The sequence below is a fragment of the Suillus plorans genome (assembly GCF_016647745.1).
Source record: "Suillus plorans strain S12 chromosome Unknown HD556scaffold_38, whole genome shotgun sequence".
NCBI lineage: Eukaryota > Fungi > Basidiomycota > Agaricomycetes > Boletales > Suillaceae > Suillus > Suillus plorans.
The window spans coordinates 275,561-298,397 of NW_024537422.1; the positions used below are offsets into that span (position 1 = coordinate 275,561).

The following is a 22,837-nucleotide window of genomic DNA, read 5'->3' on the forward strand; positions in this document are numbered from 1 at the left end:
GACAGATGCGATGATGGGACTATATTGTGAATGTGAGCGCAAAAGACAAGAAGGAAAAGCTCTCCTTCTGATTATCTATTATTAGAAGCTGTGCTCCCGCTACCCTCCGAGTATGACAGCGAGCAATCAGGATAGGAGCGCTTGTCTGGATCTGACGTTTGTTGTACTGAACCTTGAATCGATTTTTGCTAGCTGGAATGGATGTGATAAGCTCAAGTTATGATAATCGTGCCGCATGACGCATGACCAACCACTGGCACGGTCGACATGCTGAAGGGAATATATCGACTAATTGAACTTGATCAGTACATGCAGACGCTCGCGAGTCGATCGGAATAGTAAAGTTTACTCAAATTCGGGAGGCCGAGAAAGTTCATCCGGGTAGGGGAACTCCTGCACAATGGTTCTGCAGATCTGCAAACAAAATCTGCGCATGTGCATAAGGCAAATGTGTTACCGGGTTCGGGGAGACCTGGAAGCCTTTGCCGGTGGAGAAGAAGTTGTTGTATAGGGGACTCGCGCCGCCTCACAATGACAGACTTCTGACGCTCGGATGTCATCTGGGTTAAACATTCTTAGCGGCCAGCGCTGATGCAAGACTTGCCGTGATGCCGGTCAGGAGAAGATAATCCGCCCTGTCGGAATTTTCCAAGCCCCTACACTGGTTTGAGAATCAGTTCATTTACCTGCATCATCAGGCGCTCACCATACCATCGACTGTTTAATCATCCGTTCTGCAGCAACAGACAGCCCTTCTCATTACAACATATTCTGGTTCCCTGGATCCGATTTTCTGTCACGGATCACATGTAGGGACGTATGCACATGGCTAGCCAGTGATACTTATAGGCTCAGTGTGATCAGGGAAGTCGGGCGTTAATATCAATCGTTTTCAGGGGATGTAATGGTGATTTTTTTTCGGAGGTTCAATATCTCACAGCAAGTTCAGATAAACGCTGTGCAGATTTTTGCGAGTGACCTAACCGGAAGCTTGCGAGAGCACATATTTAAACACATGAATATCCTGTAAGCCTGAAGTCAAGTACCGCACTATCTCATTGCACTATCTCACCTCGACAATTATGCAAAGCCCTCTGCTCATTCAGTCTGCCAACGTTCCAGATTCTTCTAAGTCAGACCACCGCTATCAATCATCTCTGATAGTGGACTATCCGCTGCTAGTGCAGAGGGGACAAGTGAGCGGGCAGCCTCCTATCGCACACGTCCAGCAATACGAGCGCGCGTGCCCAGCCCCCACTACTACACTCAATCGGCCCTTGGGTGTAGATGCAGTATATTACCGAGACTATCCCTTGCTAGCGCAGAGGGGACAAGTGAGCGGGCAGCCTCCTATCACCCACGTCCAGCCATACAGGCGTGCGTGTGCAGTCCCCACTGCTGCACTCGATCAGCCCTTGGGTGTGAATGCAGTGTGTTACCGACCCACCGTGGATGTCCCAGTGGTCTCTCAATATCACGTAAGTCCCCACAGTTGCTCAATATTGCACAATCTCATCCACGGTTATGGTGTCATCATTCAGGCATCAGCTACCTTCTCGCCAAAGGACATAAGTTTGGTGCATACCCATGCGTCATATTCTAACCAGCCCATTTCCGAGTTCATCAGCAATAATTGCGGGAACTGGACACTCGCGTTGGATGTCCCTATCCCAGAAGACTTGGTCCAGCCAACGCTCACGTCACTGTCATATACGGTCAAATATAGCACAGCGAATGATCACTTAGCTTGTGTCGTTCGATCCAATATTCTACTCGCAACAACTGAATCAGAGGAGCTGGGCGATAAGAAGACTAGCGAGGCTACTGCTATGTGCCTTTCGTCCGTACTAGGCATCAAAGCTAATGACTTGGAGAACCAGTGGAACCACTTCGTAGATCGCCAAGAAATTCCTGTTAATGCCCGCATCGTCGAGAACAGCCATCTGTACTTGCAGATCCATATCTCGGAGTATCCTACCGTAACGATGCTGCGCTCTCTTTCGATGGATGTCTTTGCTACTTGGCTGGATGAAGACGAAGAAAAGTGTCTGCTTCAGAAACGTCAAGAAGCTGAGGCCAAGAAGGTAGCTGACGAACTGAAAGCAAAGGAGGAACAAGCCAGGAAAGCGGCAGAGAAACAGGTGGGCAGCGCCGCGGATGAGAAGATGCAGGAAAAGATCCAAAAAGCGCTCGACCGTCTTCCAAAGGAACGTAAATGTCCTCAAGGATATGCTTGGGTCCAAAATCCGACTGGCTTCAAGTGCGCGGCGGGTGGACACAGCATTTCTTGGGAGGAATTGAATCAATTGACTGGCTCGGGTAATTAGGAAACCCATTCACCTCTATATCGCCACTGTTTTGCCCATATCGTTTACGTCTGCACTCACTTCTATGCTCTTCTCCTATTGTCCAAGTCCCATCAATTAGTCGACCTCAGAAACATGCACATTTTCTTCTTACCGATGTAACTGTATTTTCATTGGGAAAAACTCACGATACGGACAGCCTTCGTTGCATGATAGGCTGATACCAGTTGGACTGCAGAAGGCGACTTGTATACCACATGATTTGGTTCCGCGGATGCAATCTGTGTGACTCTCATGTCGTCGATGTGCACAAGTTGGCAGTCTGGTGCGTACCATGCGCTGATCTGCACGGCCAAGAAGAGGTACGTCTGGTTGAAGTTGCGGTATTAGTAAGTGTTGGGGATAGGTATACTTAGTACGAGTGCTTTAGCCTGTAATGCAGTGGATGTGTATTGAGGACGGCATAATTAATATTCCGGATAGTCTTGCAGATTGCAGATATCAAGATTTAGATGGAGATACGTCACCCACTGGGGGAGAGGCGCTCAGCTTAAACATGTACAAATAAATAAAGGCGGGCAAGCGAGCGCAGGCTAGCGATGAATTTGTCCTTCCAATAAGTATTGTCACTTGTTGAACACGAGATACCATGCTATTACAGCAGTTTGCATAACTAATGGCGCAACATATAACATCTCTTGAAAGACTTAGAAAAATGTCGAGTGACAGAGTAACTACAGGAAAACACATCAAGTCTACAACACAACTATGGGTAATGGGGGGATTTCGCCTGACCTCAAGCTCGCAGACTGTCGCTTGGTAGACGTGATGACGACTTCGGATGTAGCCAGAAGTAGCCACCATGCGTCCACGTCAAGCCTGAGGTGTAGACCACAAGCGTCTTTGATGCAAGAGTATGCACTGTCAACAACATGGAACAGCAAAATATTGTATCGCGATATGACACCACAGTCGATCCTGCATTATGATACAAAGTTCAAACTATGACGGACCTAGATGTCAGGTGTGAAAATCACCGCTTGCCTCAGATTTATGATTCATCTTCACGCGCTTAATAGTTGGCATCCTGCTCAATGAGCGCGACGGCTCTTGAAGAGCGAGGCTTAATGGAACACTTGAAAGGTTTAGGGTGGCTAGAAGGGCATATATTCGGTTCGGTGCCGGACGTGATCAGATATGCAACATACCTGACTGTGCCTGATAATGGATCAACCTCAGGGGTGATCTCAATACCGTTCTCAACGACCTTCGAGATATCGAACACGGCCAGTGACATCGCGGTGGACAACCAGACCGAGGCTTCAGCGAGGTGAATACCTGTAAACGAAAATGAATTCAATGCCAGGATACAGTTTGGGAGCCGGGCATACCTGGACAAAGACTGCAGAGCAGAAAGTTAGCATGGCACAAAAATCTACTGCATGCTTACCGTCTTCCAAAGCCGAAGCAGATCGTGCGGGGATCTTTCTCAGGCTCCTTCCCATCATTAGCCAAAAAGCGATCAGGATTGAATTGCGAGGGGTCAGCATATCTCTTCGGGTCATTCAGCATGAACCTGCCATTATATTCTGTTCAAATATCGAATATGGAAAGAAAGCGTACTGACCAGATATTAGGCACGACAAAGGCACCTTTTGGGATGTAGTACCCGTCATGGATATCGTCCTTAGAGACGCAGTGAGCAAAACCTGAGATGGAGATACCACTCAGTAACTAGATAGTGCATTGAACGAGATACACAGACCGGTAGGGATAACAGAATGCCATCGTAGGGCCTCTTTGGCAAGCGCTCCGATGTAGGGGAGAGAGTCTTGGTCGGCGAAGGAGGGAAGACGATCAGGACCGATAACAGCATCTATTTCAGCCTGAGCTTTCTTCTGCACGTCAGGGAATAGCGTCATAGCTAGGAAGAACGAGTTGATAGTAGAAACAATCTGGAGGGAAAAGTGTATCACTTTCAGAAAATGATTGTCAGAAATATGGAGGGAGGGACCAACAGTGTCGGAACCGCCGGCATATAGACCTGCAGCAGCCCATTTCACGATGTGCTCGTCTTCCGCTGACAAAGTACCGCCTCCCAACAGATTCGAGGTGAAAGACTCCGAGGCAATGCCAGCAGCCTGTGAAGTGAAAGTCAAACTTCAACGCATACTTACAGAATCATAGATGATGGTCACCATCTGATCCACGACGAAATTGTATGGTGCAGAAACGAATTTTTCAAGGTTGTCGTGCCATTCGTGGGCCAGACGCTTGAAGCCAGCACCAGGGAACCATTCAGGGACCTTGGCCACTAAAATGGTGAGGCCATTGGAAGCAAACATCTGAATGCTATGGCTTACAGAATGGTACAACATCAGCCATGAAAGCGCCAGGAGCGGTGGCACGCGACCACTCGGCCATAACGCGTTCTGCAAGGTCAACGAAGGGATCGTCATTCTCTTTCACCTCGTAACCATGAGAGATGCGAAGAATCACAGCGGTAGCGGTGCTATAAAAATCAAGATCGTGTCGATGCAATGATGAATTATACGTACTGTCGAACATGTGCCTGCAGTTGATTGGGTTTCGCGAACACACGCTTGAGGAATCGGCGAGTCTCGACCTCCTCTACTTGGCTGTATGTGCCCACAGCGGCGCGGGTGCCAGTGACGCCGTGGAGTTTTTTGCGGTGCCGACGCAGATGGTCGCCATAAGGGAGGAGAATTATAACATCTTTCCAGCCAATAAGCTCGCCGCCAACAGTAAGAATAGGACGGTCAGAGTAAATAGCGCCCTTGTTGTCCAGCATGTCCATCGCAGTCTCGACAGAGTTCAGCACTATGATGTGTTGACCCAGAACATTGATATGCGAAATTTCACCTGTCGATAAGACATTGAAATGCAAGATTGTGTGAAATAAGAAACACTCACCATACTTCTTGCCCCACTCTGTGAAGGTGAGCCAGGGCCTGATGTAGGGCATGTCCATAATGTTCCCGATGAGAGGCCACCCCGGAGGGCCAGGGGGATATGGAGGGTTCTTCTTGTTGAACACCTGCTTAAGTAGATATACTCCGACACAAACAAGGCATAGGTAGAGCCCAGTGACGTTGGTGAGAGCCAGCATGATCTAGTACTAGGAGAGGACGATCAACTTGAGAGTGAGGTTGTAGTGAAGCTTGCAGGACGAGATGCAAGGAGTTTTATACTGACCATCTTATCTATGACCTAAGTTTGGGCCCGTCACGAGGCTTCATTATCTGAAAAAAGTCTGAATGGAACAAAAAAGATCATAGATCTCTGTTTGGTACATTGCGCTAGCACCTGTTGCTAAACACCGCCCACCCGATGACGAGTTTCTCGCTGCCGTTAGATAGTGGGTATTACAGTGTGACACATCTGGTGAATGGGCTGACCTACATATTAGTAGACTCTTAAGCCAAAGCATTAGACTGATGGGCCAGTCTGTCTATGAGGCGAGCTGTCGTTGCAGTCTGTGGATAGTAGGACTGGGGGCCTTTGGTGCTGAGTTTAAACGGTGGGGATCTCGGTCGTGTCACGGTTGAGTAGCTAATTACCGTACTATGATGGTAGTGACGAGGCCCACAAAGGGTTTTTTGATCTCAGACTCTCGTTTTGACGAGTTACGAATACGATGAGTATACTGTGCTCACGTGATCAGTATGCAAACATGTAACACACTGTCACATGTCACAGCTTCAGCTGCATACACGACTGGGCACTAGTATCACATACTATGATAATGATATCTGCTAGACGTTGGCGCGAATGACGCCCTGGGCTGCGGCTGCGGGTCCCATGCCACAACATCGGTTTACTCCCCATCAGAACTTTACTAGTATGATGCTTCCATTAAGTGCCACATTGATGATATTTCATGCTAATCCGTATACGAGCAAAGCCGTCAGTCTAGCCTTTTAGTTAATTGGTCTTATCTCTTTTACAAAGCTTCTCTATGTATATGCACCACCTATCTCAAGAATTGGAGTAAAACTCATTTCAACGTCTTCTCCATGCCGTCCCATGAGGGATTCCCAACTCGCCCGAACTGCCCTCCAAGCGCTCCATACTATCCTCGTTCCAAGCTGCTTGTTACTACATCCTGCGAGAGGTCCCAGATCAAATATTGCAGTCCCTTTGAAGATGTTCTTGCAAGACCGACGCAATGGTGTCATAGTTCTTCAAGCTCGTATACCGGACCGCGAAGCACTGGTAGACGGAGGTTCATATGCGTATGACTGTTGAATATCGAGGGATAAGTGATGTATGGACTTTTGCCATTACAACTACGCCATTGTTTCTGATTGTGATCACAGATGTCCTCTCTCTCCCACCTTCGAGGAATGAATCTCACAGAGGTTTATTGAGGTTGGTTCTTCAGTGCTTGGACAAGGTGACCAAGCGCTCGGCAGTCTCCCAACCCCGAACCCACGACTGCAAGTTCCACATGGGGTCAGATCAGGTCGAACCTAATTAGGCCAGGCCAAAGTTACGGTCTGGCGTCTTATACACATGCGTATATTTCCTCGAGAAGCAGCAGCCCGCCACAGGGATCGTAGACACGCTTGTCAATTAAGTCTAGACTTTATGTTGCCTCGTGTCTATGATTCTTTCGCAGGCCATGGCTCACCTTCACGTTAATCATATTGATTCAGGCGCCCTGATGCACAGCTGACTGGCATCGGTCTGGATCATGACCCGACATTTGGCCCTGTTTATAGTCAGTGAACTTTACTTCAACATCGCTTAACAATCACATCGTCTTGGAACGTCTTGTATAAACGCTGAGAGCGAAACCCTTATCTTTATGGACAAGAAACGAATGACTCCGATTGCTCGTACGACAAAGCCAACCGTTGACTAGCGCCAGATACAGCCGCGGTGATGTATGTTGAACGTTGAACCTCCACGGGGTATTATTGAATTTCTCGGACTGTGGAGTAATTAACAACTTGGCGACGGCTCGGAGAAATAAAATAGGAGAATAAAATAAGAATTGAGTGCGACGGCTACTATCTCCTTTTCATTCACTGAATGCATTCAGAATTTGGCATCTCGATTCCCCGTGGTGGGACCTTGTCACTACAGGTACACTCCGATAGCCTGAGAAGGCTTTAGTAAATCTCGGTTGCTGTTTTTCAAAATGTAACACACCTGTCAGACAAGAGAACGGTCCTCAAGTTAAGCCGACATTGTCCTTGACATTATAGAATTGACCAGACCTATCAGCATAACAATGAGTGCCAATGCAGTTACATTTACGCGGGAAGGAATCATCTTGCCTTGGGAAATAATGGGAATTGAATGAATTCTTGCCCTGGAGATGGACGCATGTATCCATAAACTTATTGCTTACGATAAGGACCTCTTACCAGATGTTCAGCATGTAAAGAACACTGAGACAGTGTAAAAACGCACAGCGAACACACCTCAGTGCAAGACACCTGCAATCCCTCTACCAATGTCCTTATCAACCTCTAGTACAATGGCGGCGCGGCAGCCGCTGACTTCACGCGTTACACAACTGTCAGAAACATTTGAAGGTCATCACGAATGCATCTCTGCATTTGCAGTTCTGCCCGACGGACGACGTATGGTCACCAGTTCGAGGGCCCACAAGACACTTTATCTGTGGGAATTGACGACGAAGAGATTGTTAAAGCGTCTAGTAGGGCATCCCAGTGATGTGTTTGGACTTACAGTATCACGAGACGGGAGAGTGATAGCAAGCTGTGATGTCACTGGAGGGATCATTCCTTGGAACGGAGAAACTGGAGATTGTCTGCTTACTAATTCTAAAGCCAAGATCACCGCTACCCAAAATGGGTCCACTTCCCACATCAACTCTGCTGCTTTTCCAATCATCTCAGCCTACGAGTCTACTGCAGTCCTATCGCTGGACTTTTCTGCAGATGGAACAATTCTGGCGAGTGCGGGCGACCGTACAGTGAAGTTTTGGAACACAATTACGTGGCAGCAACAAACTGCCACGATCACTCCGAGTCCTGATGCAGTTGTCTGCTGCGTTCGGTATTCGTCGTCTGGCGAATATCTTGCCATCGCGACAAAGCAGGATCATGCTCAAAATATCTTCATTTATAATCCAGTAACAATGCAGCTTATCAATAAGCTCAATGGCCACTCGGGTGGCACCCTCACACTCACGTGGACGTTGCAGGGAGCATACCTTCTCTCTGGGGGCGGTAAAGACGACCCTACCATTCGGGTGTGGGACGCATCGAAGGGGAACGAGATCTGCTCCTTCCGTGGTCACACTGAACAGATCAACGCCATTTCTGTCAATGAGTCCAACACCATTATCACTTCCACATCTCGTGACAAAAGTGTCCGCCTCTGGCCGTTCCCGATCCAATCCAATACACTCAAGCTCTCTACCGGCGCGTTTTGTGACACGTTCTCCGTGGATGGCAAGTACGTATTCGGCGTAGGCGATGACCAGAAGATATCACAGTGGTTACTACCTTCGAGACCGGTACTGGTATGTTCCCGTTGATTTCTAATGATTTTATCATCTCATCTCACGAATTTTAGACAAGAATTCCATTGGATCATGCTATTAGACAGGTATGCTCTCAATATTGACTCTGAGAACGCGATTCAAGCATACCACAGATCAACTTCACCAGCACTATGTCCAAGGCCGCCCTCAATGCGTTTATTTTTGGGGGCTTGTCAGACCTGTTGAAGGCTGTGGAGATATTCACAGAAGCAATAACGGCAGATGTTAAGAACTACATCAACTATGTGCACCGCGCAACTGTTTATATACGCCTATGCAAGTGGGACGCCGCGCTTGAAGATGCAGAGAAGGGGAGTTATACCAACTGACACCGAAGATATACTAACTTGGATCGTGATATAGTCTATCAGCATTCAACGCTCAACGCTAGGCCTTATGTTCAAGAGCATTGCTCTCTATGGAAAGAGGCAGATTAAGGAAGCGAATAGGGCATTTGATCGCGCGTTACAGTTTGCGACTGGAGATACAACAACCCATCTTCTTCTTTTGATCAAGGTGGGTTACATTTTTCTTACATGCTCCGTGCTTCATTATGATTTGCAGGCTATTGCAACATTCAATGCACATGAATACGACGAAGCAATCATGTACGTTAAAGACATGGCCGAGGCTTCTTTTAACCATGGTGCCGATCTTCTTGTTTGTAATATCGTGCTAGTGAGTATCAACTCCGGCTCGTGGTCTGAATTCGAGATTGATTCTGTGCTTCGCGCATCAGACATACTTCTACGCCGAAATGGCATTTGCTGCCTCAGAGAGCAACATTCGCGAGAAGGCCATCGAGTACATCACTACCGCTCTCAAAATAGCAACTACCTGTTCACTTGAGAAAATAGACGTTTCCATATACACAGAATTCGACGTGGTACGTTGATACACAGCACCACCGACTCAAACATGATATTTGTGCTCAACTGCGTTTTTTTTGCAGATTTTCGGGTGGAACCTTAAGTCATTGTGGCAAAAGATAAACAAGTATCGCTGCCTTATACTCTTCCGGACGTGTAACATCGAGGCGCTCGAGTGTTACCGATTATTGATGGAACCATGTGACAAAGCTGAGAGGGAAAGCTTAGTTGCTTGGTTTGCTAGTGAGTCTTTTCAGTCATGTCAACCATGCTACCGTTCTCAACTATCTTTCACTCAGCTTACAAGGGTGTAGGGTGTATGCCGCATGCAGCTCAGATACAATCAGCGGCAGATGTAAAGGCGAGCAAGAATGCAGAAGATGAAGCCACAAAAGCGAGCTTAGAAAGAAAAGTCGCCGAAGCAAATGTGGAGAGGAACACAAAGGTGGGAAGCGTCGCGGATGATAAGATGCAAGAAAAGATCAAAAAAGCGCTCGACCGTCTTCCAGAGGATCGCAAATGCCCTCAGGGATATGCTTGGGACCAACATTCGTTTGGGTTCATGTGTGCGGGGGGTGGACACAGCATTTCTTGGAAGGAATTGGATACATTGGCTAGCTCGGATAACTAGGACGCTTGACAAAACCAAGTCATTTGCCTCTACATCGCTATTTATTTCTCCATTTCTTCTGACTGATTATGTCTGCACTCACTTCCTTGTTCTTCTCTTGTTCTCCGAGTCTCGTCAACCAGTTGACCTCCGAAATATACCCGTTTTCGATTCTTACAAATGTGACTGTATTATTATAAAGAATAACTCACAACCTTCGTTGCGTGATAGGATGATAAAGGCGAGTTGTACATCACATGAGTTGGTTCCGCGGAAGCAATTTGCGTGCCTCTCACATGATGTCCCCGTCGGTGTACAGCCTTTCCGTACCTCAAAACGTGTTGGTATCACACTCATACAAGGTATACGTGCGTACTAATGTACTACATCATTAATTGTACATCTCTTATGCTACACCGTAGGCGCAAAGCCAGTTTGAGGAACAGCGCCAATCAGCGACCAGATTATTAGTAACTGAGCGTCTCCATAATCCCATCCAAAATCCTGACCGCATCCGGCATATTAAACTTCTCAAACTGCAGCCCAGCTGGGACACTAATAACGATGAAAATAAAACGTCGTCAGAAACCGAGGAGAGCGGGGATATATAACAAAAGACACTCACTCCCACCCCGTAATCCTCCTCACAGGCGCCTCTAGCCTCAAAAAAGCCCTCTTCCCGACCTCAGCGGCGATTTCTCCTCCGACGCCACCTGTCATACCTGCTTCGTGCACGATCACGAGCCTCTTCGTCCTACGTACGCTCTCTACGACTGTTTCGACGTCCCATGGTAATATCGTTCGGAGATCGATGAGTTCGACTTTGGCGTTGCGAAGGGAGGGAGGGATGAGTGGTGCGAGTGAGGGTGGTGGGGAGTTGAGGAGGCGGAGGGCGGATTCGCAGTGGTAGACGGGGGTGCCCCATGTTAAGAGTGTTAGATCGGATCCTGGGATGAGAATTTCGGCGCGGGAGAGGGGGAGGGAGAAGTCGTCGATTGGGACTTGTTCGACTGTGGGTGAAATCAATAATGCATACAGGGAGGTTGGGAAGGGGAACGTACCTGCAGAACGATAGAGGATTTTGGGCTCCATGAATATGACTGGGTTGGGATCGCGGATAGCTGAGAGGAGGAGACCTTTGCATTGGATTGGGGAGCGGGGTATTACGACCTAGCAGTGCATGAGTTCATATAGAGATTCATCATGGGATTAGCAGTATGAACACACCTTGAGACCAGATGCACCCATGAAGAACCCTTCAGGACTCTGTGAATGGTATAGCCCACCATGACCCACGGCCATGGTTGGCGTACGCACGGTTAGCCCGCCGATAGAGAAGTGTCCACCTGAACGGTAGCGAAACTTTGCGGCTTCGTTTACGAGCTAAGTTGAAGGTCGATTTTGAAGTCTAAGATTCGGATAAATTGGGACGAACCTGATCAAATGCGGGGTATATATAGTCAGCGAACTGAATTTCTGCGATTGCAGTATGCCCCATGGACGCGAGGCCAATTCCAAAGCCTGCAATACCTTGTTCTGTCAATGGGGTATTGAAGACACGTTCGCGACCTGCAACACGATCAGTTATGGACACGATGTGTATGATTAAAACGTACCGAATTCTTCTGCTAGGCCCTGTTCGATGAGTGAGGACAAATGATGTATGAAGACATGACAATGCATACCATTGTGCACCTAAACACCCCGCCAAATGCTATATCCTCACCAAATATGACGGCAGTATCATCCTTTGAAAGTGCAATACTGAGACCGTCAGCAGACTTTCTTGGTAGAGAGAAATGGGTTACCTAAGGGCGTCCCGCACAGCTTGGTAGAGGTTCATCTTGCGCGTCTCGCGGCCGCCGATAATGTTACGGTCAGACTCCTCATCTTGCCATGATATACCTGGCGTTCTGAGAGCAGATTCTCGTGTGATGCGGAAAAGCTGAGAGGATGCGACGGATGAAGAATGACCGCCCGCAGGTGGGGGCTCGACGGCAGTGGTGCTCGCTGTCGTCTGCCATCGACAGGACTTGTTCCGGGTGAGTGACACGATCACCTGGAGGTTGAAAGAGAGACTTACGAGTGCAGGAAATTTAGAGCGCAGACGACGGGCGAGCATTTGGAAATGGAATAGGTGTTAGGACAAGGATAGGGAGAAGACAAGATCCGTGAAGCAAGGCAGGATGTTAGCATTCTGCATTGAACCGAAAGTCTAATAATTGATCGTAATTGAATGACTTTGGCCAAATGGGATTGTCGGGCCGGATCTGTGCCGCAGCATGGTATCTCTTTCAGAATGATGATACTCATGACTTTTAGTTTTTAGCTTCAGGCCTGATCTTAATTTAAACCAAGAGTTCGGATTCGCGAAGTTAGTAGGTGGTCTAGAGGAGGAGCAGGCCTGTCCAAATATATGACCGTCGCATGACTTGTTAAGCGGCGTAGGAATTTCTCAAGGTCATACATACCCAATGCAGATTAAACTTACTGTTACTAACACCTTCTCATCAACAGCATGGAGAGCGACAGTGCATTCGTGGCTCCTGAGGGCGTTTACTCTGTCACTGAAGAACATAAACCTCTTCCAGTTCCCATTCACTCTTCTACAGCAGCACAACCCATCTACCAAACTCGCCTTTCATCCATCACAGTCCGCTTTCCGCCAAAGCACTCAGTTTCCCCAGGTCTCGCCCAGTTTCTCGGTGCAAATCTAACAAAGGATCTTAAAAAAGACAAGGAAAAAGAGCGGGAGAAAGAGAAAGAGGCCGTCGTAAAGGAGCGCCCCTTGCTGGAGGAGCGGAGCATGTCATCCGGCAGTACCCCAGAAGACAGCTTTTCATCTCCAGATGTAGTAGCTACCCCAGACCTCTCAGCAGAACCCCAGCAGTACAAACTCTTCTCCCACCCTTCCGTCTCAGTAGGTAAAAAGAAATCGAATATATCACGACCAAAACACAACATGCGCACCACATCATCCACATTCATCACACGTCTTCAAAGCACTGAAGGTCTCAGCAAGACACTCGCAGCAAAACAAGGCGATGTCACATTCTTGTTCTATAATACCGGAAAGGCCTTCTTGTGGATCGAGGTCGGGTCAAAAACCAAGGTCCGTCATCTAGTCCTTGGCCGCGCAAAACGCTGCATGATTCTACCAGGAACCACTAACAAGGATTAGCTTCTCTGCATACCCAACTTGTCACGACGTAAACCCCTCCACCGCATCCTCAGAACGATTAGATGTTATCATAGGATTCAGCACAGGCGACCTAGTATGGTTCGGTATGCACTTCATCTCACGCCTGTTCCTCTACTCACAGTGATTAATCAGACCCAATATCAAGTCGCTACTGCCGCCTCAACAAACAGGTAGTCGTCCCCACTTATATTGTAAACACATCTCACAACAAAATACTAGGGCACCATATCCTCCTCCTTATGCACAGCCGTCCGTTGGGTTCCCTCCTCTCCAACCCTCTTTCTCGTCTCCCACGCAGACGGAACCATAATTGTTTACGACAAAGAACGCGAAGACGGCATATTCACTGCCACCATTCCAAATGGACTCACAAATACCCCGCATATAACCATCAACGCACATCATGCATCTCCTGTAAGTGATGAATGGGACCCTCTATCAACGATATTTGTCACACCTCCGCCGTGGCATCCAGAAGCAATCGGGAGAGGAGAGAAGGGCGTGGTCGTGAAGAACCCCGTAAGCCATTGGCGTCTGTGTCGCCGTGGTGTCGTCGGTCAGTGAAACCTCTTTAATACTCGCATTGGGAGCTCATCCTGGCTAGACTTCGTGTTCTCCCCTGATAATAAATATGTAGCTGCCATTTCAGACGATGGGTGTCTGAGGGTGATCGATCCACTTGCAGAGCAGTAAGTCGTCTCCTCCTCTGATCGCTGAACAGACTCATTCTTTAATTCAGGCTGGTGGACTGCTATGCATCCTATTTCGGTTCAATGACATGTGTTGCATGGTCTCCTGACGGGCGTTTCATCCTCGTGCGTTTCACTCCAAGTTCACAATTCAATGAACTCATCTTTGATTGTCCATCCTCGACTAGACGGGCGGCCAAGACGACCTGCTCACCATTTTCTCGCCCTGGGAACAACGAGTTGTCGCACGATGTCAAGGACACTCCTCATTCGTCTCAGCCGTCGCTTTCGACGAGCTCCGCTGCGATGGGCGGACATACCGCTTTGGTAGCGTAGGAGAGGATAACAAACTCATTCTCGTGCGCGTTTTATTGCACCCATAATTGACCGTTCACTCAACTAATCTGACAGTGGGACTTTTCCTCTGGCGCTCTTCATCGCCCCAAACTCCTCGGAGCACACCATCCGCGCCCATCGGTGTCATCTAGTATCTCGCTCGCTCACCGACGCGGAACGGGGTCGACGATTCAACTATCTGCACCACGGTATCATCCTGCGCCTTCGAGGAATGAAGTGTCGACTGTACAACCTGTATTGGTCAGTTTTCTTTCTTTCTTCCATTTTTCTACACGATTTTCCCATCGTGAAGGCAACTGGTTGACTTATAACGCACAACAGGTAAAACAACTCGACGCCGACCTCCTCACATCCCTCGCCTTCCTCCCGCGCGCGCTCATAACAGCGTCAAAAGCAGGCCACGTCCGAGTATGGGTACGGCCATTGGTCATGGCTAATGCTAGCCCTAGGAGAAGGCATACGCGTGGGACGTTGTCTGTAACAGATTTTCGGGGGGTAGTTCATTGAATGGGGTTCATAGTGGTTCGATCCGAGTCTGTGGTGGTTGAACTTCGTAGTGACGATGACTTCGCGGTGGCCCGACTTCGGCATCGTTGGGAAGCAGAGATGGGCGACAAGGATCTAACTTATTTGTGGATTATGTATATCTCAGCGTAAATTCCGCATGCGCACGCACGTACCAAGATTTATCGATACCGCCTATAATTTTATCGGTTTTCTCTGCCCTGACTTGATGTGTGTGGCGTATCAAGCATCGCTCGATCTCTCCTCAAAATCATCCGTCATATCATTCGCATCCTCCGCTTCACTTGCTGTCCCCGTTTCACCCTCATCATCCATATCTTCCATGCTTGCGTCCAGATCTGCTCCTGAATCGTCGTTCTCCTCGCCATCCTCGTTAATCGAAGGGCCGCCGCCTGATTGGCCTGTATCAGAACCATCGGAATCGTCTTCTGCCTACAAGCCAGCATAAGGAAAATCACTTCAAACCAAAACACGAAAAACCACGCACCTCATTCTTCTCCTCCAACTGCGTCGTACTCCGTCCAATAGGAACGAGCCACTGGAACCCTCGATTCCTTATCCCCAAATTCTATTCCAGTCGATCACGCGTCGATATGGACATGAGATATAATAAGATATAATTTGCGTGGAGTATTAGTAGGAAATCGCATCGCAGGAACGACTTCAGGAAGGGGCACGTACAGAATCTTCAAGTTCGTTCTCCTCGTCTGAGAGATCGTCGATTTCGCGTTGGAGATCGCGTCGGGTGTCCATGCGCCCGGGGTAGCGATCGAGTTTTGGGAGTGGGGTTGGGTTTACTTGGGGTGCGCGCGGGAGGACGAGAGGGATGATTGGAGGGCGGGGAACGAGTGTTGGGGATGTGATGGGCATTTTGGTGGTGGTAGTGGGCGTGACAAATTTTGGATTACGTGTTTTGGTCCGTCGGAGACTCGGAGTGGTATAAGCAGGCGCTCAGCGCTCATGCATCGCCACGGTGAACAGCCTGTGATCATGATCTCTGCCAGGTTGCGATTGGATTCGTACATGTGCCTCGCTGTACGTGTTTATCCTTACACCCGAAAAGTTCTTGCTCACAGTATGACAATATCAGTCCGTGCTACTGGTTGGCTGATCCTTGGACACCCCAAGTTTTTTTCTGTAATGCGCTATCAATGACTCACGAGTTTCGAAAAGAGTCAACCTTTTGGAAGGAGTCAACTGTTATTCTAACAGAATATGACAGTGGGTGTTTTGTTCGTATCCCAGCGTTCCTTGTATAACTGATGCTGGTAAGACTCTCAGGCTCAGGTTTGTATCGAGGTCTATTAGCCCAGAGTGCATCTTTGTGGCAGGAACGGTATCTGCCTTCCCAATTCCTGATTTCAGTTGATGTGGTTTAGTCGGCCTGACGAACTTCTTTGCACCTTCCAAAGAGTTACCGTATCTCTCTGCTGCGTTCCGTTCGCATCGTCGTCGATAGGTCTGGATTTCCCTACTCTTTGCCATAAGTCGCTCAGTTTTTCGAAAACAAGTTATGTTGGCTCATGATGATGTGGGCTGCGGCTATGATAACAAATGGTCAGCTGTCTGATTCCATATCATCGGTACACTGAAGTTCCCCGGCTCGGATGCACGTCGCCATCACATGACCCAGAAACATCGCGACACTATGAAGGTGCCTTCTCGCGTACGTTATACCACCTTATTTAGGGAGACAACTCGTAATCCATATTATCAGCCTGGAACGTGCATACACATTCATGACTGTGAGTATGTTTCAATTGTAGGTGTATACAAAGATCTCCGCTTTTAAACCGTCTGGTTTCCAGACTCATCGGTTGAACTGCACTATACCTGAGTGCCTAACTTACGCCACCGCACATCATCGTCGGCATCATACGACTCAGCACGTGTTAAAGTCGACACTCATAGCCATTCATGATTGCTACCGATACTTCGCCGACGGCAAGTCGCGAAGATTCGACAAGATCTTGTCCGGTCTCCACACATTGTATGTCCGCTTATGGTATTTTCCCAGGACCCATCGTTTTATCCCTGGAGTAATGCGTAATCGGATATGACAGTACACGTCTGTTCCTGTCCGTAGGGTTGGTGCAGGGAACCTTATTTAAACAGCTTAAATGCGCTTTCAATCAGGTCCATCCTAACTCCTCCAATCGATCATGCTACAGCTCCCTGACCTACGCATTTCTGATAACAAGTCGCTCATCCTCGATGTTGCGGCTTGTGTTGGAGTAATAGGAACGATTGTTTGGGTTTACCTTCGTAAATCAGATAGCCGCCTTCCTCTCCCACCTTCTCCTCCAACTTGGAGACTTCGGGGACACCTCCTGCCCCCTCGCGAGTGAAGTTTCATATCTGCAACCTCATCTTTATGATCTAATTGTATCACATGTCTCATCAGCCCATCTCTTACTTTGGGGCGGTGGATTGACGAGTATGGCCCTCTGATTACCATCCGCGCAGGAATACAGAACACGGTGATTATTGGCCGCTACAAAGTTAGTCCCTTTATGACAAGTTAGCATCTCCAAACTCAACACTCCGTGACAGGCCGCAGTGGATATAATGGAGAAGCAGGGTAGAACGCTAGCTGATCGACCTCGCCTCGTTGCTGCTGGAGACATTCTTACACGCGGACAGAGCCTCGTTTTCATACATGTTGGGGACAAGCTGCGTCGGATGCGTAGGTTCGTCGTCGCGATACTGTAAAGGCTCAATCGGCTCTTATGTTTCTTCTTGATGTGACGCAGAGTACTCCATACGCATCTCCAGCCCAAATCAGCCGATGAGTATCAACCTTTGCAGATGTTGCAAGCGAGAAGCCTAATCCTCAACATTCTTGACGATCCAAGCAACTTTCAGAACCATGCGATAACGTAAGCAGTTTTTTACGTGTTAGCGCCGGGGTCTCGTAGTATGTGACTTACGGGCTCTTGGAAGTTATGCCGCAGCGACGATCTTGCAAGTTGCATATGGGAAGACCTCGCCGACATCGGCAACTGACCACGAAGTTAAGGAGGCTCGCCACCTCATATCCCGACTTCGTACAATCCTGCGCCCCGGTGCTTACTGGGCAGAATCGATACCGTGGCTCAAATACCTTCCTTGGTATGCGCCAGAATTAAGAGACGACTATAAGAGGGCCACGCGACTCTATGCAGACCAGCTCAATCGTGTAAAATTGCACATGGTAGGAATTGCCTTGCCTATCTTGACATGTTGTCTGAGTTGGTCCATAGCAGAGGAATGAGGATATTGGCCCTTCGTTTTCAAGATACGTTCTAGAAAATCGACATCTCTACGACTTGACAGAGATGGAGATGGCATATCTTGCTGGCGGCTTTTTTGGAGCTGGAACCGAAACAGTAAGGCGTCTTTCTGTTTTTTTTGACGATTGTATACACTGAGGTGGGGCGACAGACTGCTACAGCGATATGCACGGTGTTAATGGCAGCCGCACGTTTCCCTGAAGAGCAAGCTAAAGTGCAGGTCGAGCTTGATGCAGTCATCGGAAGAGAGCGAGGTAGCTTGATTGTGCACTGTAGTTCTGTCCAATCATTCATTTTGCGCCAAAGCACCGACTTTCGCCGATAAACCATCCCTTCCCCGTCTGGAGGCCTTCATATCTGAGGCTTTGAGATGGAGACCGTTGGTTCCTTTTGGTGAGTTTCTGAATGGTCACTCCTGTGCGGACGTTCACATCGTCCATCCCACAGGATTACCTCACCGAACTACTGAAGACGTCATTTGGGCAAGTGTTTTTGAACGATTCGTTGTGAGGATAATCTTACATCTGTCATCCGTCTGCAGGAAAACTATTGCATTCCCGCTGGAACTACGGTGTTCGGCAACCACTGGTGAGTCTCCTTCAAGGTATCACAAATCAAATTGTCATTGCCTCAGGTCCATCTCTCGAGATCCAGAAGTCTATCCCGAGCCTGATGCGTTCAAGCCCCAGCGCTGGATTGACGATCAAGGTCGCTTGAGAGACGATCTCACATTCTTTGTATATGGGTTTGGTCGGCGGTGAGCACTGTCCTATGGGATGCACTTTCTTTGATTGTTCTTCCTTCCAGGGTATGCCCAGGTCAACACGTTGCGAACAGGTCATGATTCTCTCTACCCATATAATTTCCTGAATCTCATATGAAATGTTACAGATCGGTGTTCATCAATTCGCTTCTTATTCTTTGGGCCTTTCGGCTCAGTCTGGATCCTACGAAGCCACAGGATGACATGGGGTTCTCGAACGCGTTTATGCCAAACGTCCCATGCGCTATTGAATTTCAGGCGAGGGTTCCGGAAGTGGAGCTTAGGCGTATGATGCAGAATCATCCTGACGCTGGGTGAGAAGCCTTGACGTCTGGGTATGATTTCACTTTATTAGAAAGAGGCTATAGAAACAGTCTCAGTATCTGGAGAAGAATTGTTGAGGTATGGACAGACACGAGAACATTCCAACATCACAAATTTTGCAGAAGTGAGATATTACCTGTTGTTAGAACCACTTCGACTCAGGCCCGATCACTCTCGCGGGTCCGAGCGCTGTATCCCTATAAACTATTCCAGGCTGAGACCTGACAAACGTATGATTCGCCCAGGATAAGGCAAGTACTTGCTCAGTACTAATACTCAAGCCGAGTTAGGGGTTGCTGGCCCAATTGGAAATTTACGCCTTGATAACCTCTCACTCACTCATCAGGACGAAACATTGACCGCCTTGTCATGAAAATGAACCACGAAATAAAACCTAAATCAGCACTCTCGTTTCTTGCGGACGAACTTTGGGTTTACGTCCTAGGTTTCCTTTCTTGCACATCCGTAGGTTGTTGCCGTTGTCCTAGATGGAATCCTATGCTGAGTCACTAGTTCTCGCAGGTATGTAAGGCCCTTCACCAGATATACATGTCCTGCTCAGAGCTCCAGTACATCGTCAAACTCAGCGGCCAATGCTTGCTCCCCGGCATCTCCAGCATGGACGATTGTACCCCTATTTCCAAGCGCTTACAATGCTTGAAGGATAAAGCCCACGCATGGCTCAAGTTTGATGCCTATGCTTTCCAAACAGTTATCCCATCAACCTCGGTTGCTATAATGCAAAAATACGTCACCGGTGGTGAACATTTCTACTTGTGGAACTACCAGGACAACTTGATCACCATCAGCCCAATACCGTCCAAACTCTCACAACGAACAATTGAACAACACTGGTCACCCAGAACGTTATGTCCATTTCCTGGGGCGGAGAGGCAGAATGTATTGATGGACCCGGCACAAAATCTGTTCGCCATCATGTATGCTGTTAACAAGATAACCTACATTTACCTAGCAACTCTGGATGATGGTTGCGTCCACCCTCACGCTGCCGGACCAGCGCTAGTTCTGGAGTTTGCCGTATATGAGTGGCAAGCGAAGTACCAGTGTTATGGGAGGCATATCGCTTTATGGCGTCAATTTCACACTCGTGGAGTTGGGACTTCATCGATGCATCGTCTTCCCCTATGTGGCAGCTGCAAATTTGGGACTGGCAGCACTCGACAACATTAAGCGTGAGTCTTCATGCTTAAATCAGAAATCGACGAAGAATCGACAGTTGATTTTGAATTTAGAGTGTCCTCAGCAGCAGCATACAAACTACATTTCTCACCCCCACTAGTTTTTGTTTTCTCGGAAACGACAGGTTGCTCGTTGTCGCCGATAATTTGAAGCTGTATTTGATCAAGGATATGTCCGAGACGCCACGATTGCTGGCATGTTTCCTGTTGTTTTTCCTGTTGGAGGACACAGGTCACTACCTTCCGACTATGCATGGCTCACAGCTGCGGACGCAAGCTCAGTCGATGTACACCTCAGACCCTGAACATAGACTGCTATGCCTTACCTCATCGATTGATAAACGAACGATCTGCCTCATCTCCACGAAGATTTTCTTTGACATCGACGAAGCGACGGCAATAACGCCGATACCATGGAATGATTGGGGCCCTGGACATGTTCGTGTTGTTGAGCAGAGCGTGATGCACGTGTCAATTACTCATGTCAGTGGGAATCGAGTTTTGTTGGCGGACGAGATGGTGTCAAAGAGACATGGATACTATAAGTTGCGCATGATGGACTTTAGCCCGCTGGCCGTGACGAATAGGCGGGGTCTAGGACGAGTAGTGAAAGAGCGATCTACTGTGACGGTAGCGGTCCAACGTGGTCCCAATTTCGAGTGGGATGATGAATCAAAGTACTACTACTCGACGGTTGAAACGGCTCTGCCTTACGTTGAGGTAGTATCGGATAGGAAGATTAGTAGTGGGCTGTTGCAGGATGTTTGGATGGATGGTGATAGGATCTATTTGCTGCTAGATGGCCCATATATAGGAGGAACGAAGCTTGAGGTTATTGACATTTATTAGAATACCGGTAGGGCTATGTCGAGCACGCGTGAGCATTGACATTGCTATTGATATCAGTGACAACCATTAGCAGAAAGTGATAACCGGTGATTGATGGAAGAGAGCATGAGCACGAGCCGAAACCCACAATAATTTATATTGACTAGCAGCTGACGTTCGTATGGCACCTGACTCTTATCACGCTTAACTTGAAGCTGCTTTGTGCTTCCAGACAGTCTAAGTGTCACGAAGTTTCTTGCTACATCTCTTGATATGTCATCCGATGCTTGATATAGTCCATTTTGATCGGAATACAAACATAGCATGCCAACTGCATGTGGTGGGTAGAGTGGCGGGTGCGTCGGCAGCCATCTATGACGGGCAGGAGGTGCGATGGCGGGCAGCTTTGGAATTGTCACAAAGCAAACACGTGACCAAAAACAATTAAAACTCAGCTCGGGTCAGCCCAGCTCAGCCGCGACCCCCAGACTTTGCCGAACGCCCCAGACCTCTGGCCCCAGACTCCGCCCCGGACTTTGGCCCCAGACTGGCCGGGTCTCTGACATTCATGCATTTTGGTGGTGGTGGTGGGCGTGGCAAATTTTGGATTACGTTTTTTGGTTCGCTGGGCCTGTAGCAGTTGGGTATAAGCAGCCACTCATTCGCCACGGTGTTGATAACGTTGTTGAATTCTCTGCCAGGTTGCGATTGGATCCGTACATGTGCCTTGCTGCACGTGTTTATCCTTACAGCCGAAACGTTCTTGCTCACAGTGTGGCAGTATCTATCCGTGCCACTGTGGTTGGCTGATCCTCGGACACCCCAAGTTTTTTTTTCTGTAATGCGCTATCGATGAGTTTTGAAAAGAGTCAACCTTTTGGAAGGAGTCTCAACTGTTATTCTAGCAGTATACAGTGACAGTGAGTGTTTTGCTTGCATACCGCAGCGGCATCCCAGTGCTCCTTCAAGGTGTAACTGATACTGCCAACACTTTCAGGTTTGTGCATCTTTGTGGCAGGAACGGTATCTGCCTTTGAATTCTCAATTCCGGGCTTTAGTTGATGTGGTTTAGCTAAAGCTGTATCAGCCCAGGGAACTTATGCATTTTTCGGATATCAAACAGTTGCCCTATCTGTCGTCTGCGTTCCGTCCGCATGTCGTCGATAGCTCTGAATTTTCCTACTCGTCGCCATAAGTCCGCTCTGTTTTTCGAAACCAAGCTAGGTTGGCTCATAATGATGTGGGCTGTGGCTGCGCCACGATAAAGATATGGTTAGCTGTCCCATTCTATCCGTATCATCGGTAAGCTTACCGTGCACGTCGCAATCACATGACTGGGGAACACTGCG

General features: G+C 48.3%; 8 protein-coding genes across 8 annotated transcripts; 5 read left to right on the plus strand and 3 right to left on the minus strand.

Moving 5' to 3' along the window:
* Nucleotides 1-711: 711 nt before the first annotated feature.
* HD556DRAFT_1528100 (uncharacterized protein) lies at nt 712-2,327 on the plus strand (the record flags this gene model as incomplete). Its single annotated transcript, XM_041309371.1, has 3 exons — nt 712-990; nt 1,073-1,478; nt 1,542-2,327. The coding sequence occupies exons 1-3, from the start codon at nt 905-907 to the stop codon at nt 2,325-2,327; spliced, it is 1,278 nt and encodes a 425-aa protein (XP_041158859.1). The 5' UTR covers nt 712-904.
* Nucleotides 2,328-3,378: 1,051 nt separating this feature from the next.
* HD556DRAFT_1309494 (cytochrome P450) lies at nt 3,379-5,436 on the minus strand (the record flags this gene model as incomplete). The annotated part of the gene is made up of 11 exons (XM_041300295.1): nt 3,379-3,460; nt 3,515-3,644; nt 3,698-3,708; nt 3,757-3,882; nt 3,934-4,015; nt 4,072-4,261; nt 4,325-4,447; nt 4,484-4,620; nt 4,670-4,818; nt 4,865-5,189; nt 5,241-5,436. The coding sequence occupies 11 exons, from the start codon at nt 5,434-5,436 to the stop codon at nt 3,379-3,381; spliced, it is 1,551 nt and encodes a 516-aa protein (XP_041158860.1).
* Nucleotides 5,437-7,815: 2,379 nt separating this feature from the next.
* Nucleotides 7,816-10,350, plus strand: HD556DRAFT_1444717 (quinon protein alcohol dehydrogenase-like superfamily; the record flags this gene model as incomplete). Its single annotated transcript, XM_041306826.1, has 8 exons — nt 7,816-8,829; nt 8,883-8,915; nt 8,964-9,110; nt 9,214-9,366; nt 9,415-9,528; nt 9,590-9,736; nt 9,803-9,962; nt 10,019-10,350. 8 exons carry the CDS (start codon nt 7,816-7,818, stop codon nt 10,348-10,350), a joined length of 2,100 nt encoding a protein of 699 aa, XP_041158861.1.
* A 259-nt stretch (nt 10,351-10,609) lies between these two features.
* Nucleotides 10,610-12,536, minus strand: HD556DRAFT_575373 (thiamine diphosphate-binding protein). The gene is made up of 9 exons (XM_041310989.1): nt 12,413-12,536; nt 12,138-12,361; nt 12,015-12,093; nt 11,946-11,964; nt 11,765-11,898; nt 11,557-11,712; nt 11,391-11,499; nt 10,955-11,339; nt 10,610-10,884 (listed from the first exon to the last, which is right to left on the minus strand). The coding sequence occupies exons 1-9, from the start codon at nt 12,449-12,451 to the stop codon at nt 10,797-10,799; spliced, it is 1,233 nt and encodes a 410-aa protein (XP_041158862.1). The 5' UTR covers nt 12,452-12,536; the 3' UTR covers nt 10,610-10,796.
* Nucleotides 12,537-12,621: 85 nt separating this feature from the next.
* HD556DRAFT_575932 (WD40 repeat-like protein) lies at nt 12,622-15,490 on the plus strand. The gene is made up of 9 exons (XM_041310990.1): nt 12,622-12,789; nt 12,847-13,441; nt 13,491-13,614; nt 13,664-13,701; nt 13,751-14,087; nt 14,136-14,220; nt 14,271-14,346; nt 14,409-14,579; nt 14,632-15,490. The coding sequence occupies exons 2-9, from the start codon at nt 12,848-12,850 to the stop codon at nt 15,082-15,084; spliced, it is 1,878 nt and encodes a 625-aa protein (XP_041158863.1). The 5' UTR covers nt 12,622-12,789; nt 12,847; the 3' UTR covers nt 15,085-15,490.
* On the minus strand, nt 14,955-16,137 carry HD556DRAFT_576001 (uncharacterized protein). The gene is made up of 4 exons (XM_041310992.1): nt 15,784-16,137; nt 15,590-15,670; nt 15,254-15,534; nt 14,955-15,202 (listed from the first exon to the last, which is right to left on the minus strand). Exons 1-3 carry the CDS (start codon nt 15,970-15,972, stop codon nt 15,325-15,327), a joined length of 480 nt encoding a protein of 159 aa, XP_041158864.1. The 5' UTR covers nt 15,973-16,137; the 3' UTR covers nt 14,955-15,202; nt 15,254-15,324.
* A 1,127-nt stretch (nt 16,138-17,264) lies between these two features.
* Nucleotides 17,265-19,455, plus strand: HD556DRAFT_1239669 (cytochrome P450; the record flags this gene model as incomplete). The annotated part of the gene is made up of 13 exons (XM_041298062.1): nt 17,265-17,446; nt 17,507-17,603; nt 17,656-17,792; nt 17,856-17,981; nt 18,046-18,295; nt 18,348-18,470; nt 18,526-18,628; nt 18,681-18,767; nt 18,822-18,862; nt 18,916-18,962; nt 19,009-19,131; nt 19,182-19,211; nt 19,266-19,455. 13 exons carry the CDS (start codon nt 17,265-17,267, stop codon nt 19,453-19,455), a joined length of 1,536 nt encoding a protein of 511 aa, XP_041158865.1.
* A 707-nt stretch (nt 19,456-20,162) lies between these two features.
* Nucleotides 20,163-21,709, plus strand: HD556DRAFT_1381573 (uncharacterized protein; the record flags this gene model as incomplete). The annotated part of the gene is given in 4 exon segments (XM_041303259.1): nt 20,163-20,581; nt 20,596-20,654; nt 20,715-21,639; nt 21,650-21,709. Coding segments are annotated over 3 exon segments (1,226 nt in total), but the record flags the coding sequence as incomplete, so codon positions are not given.
* Between the last annotated feature and the right edge of the window lie 1,128 nt (nt 21,710-22,837).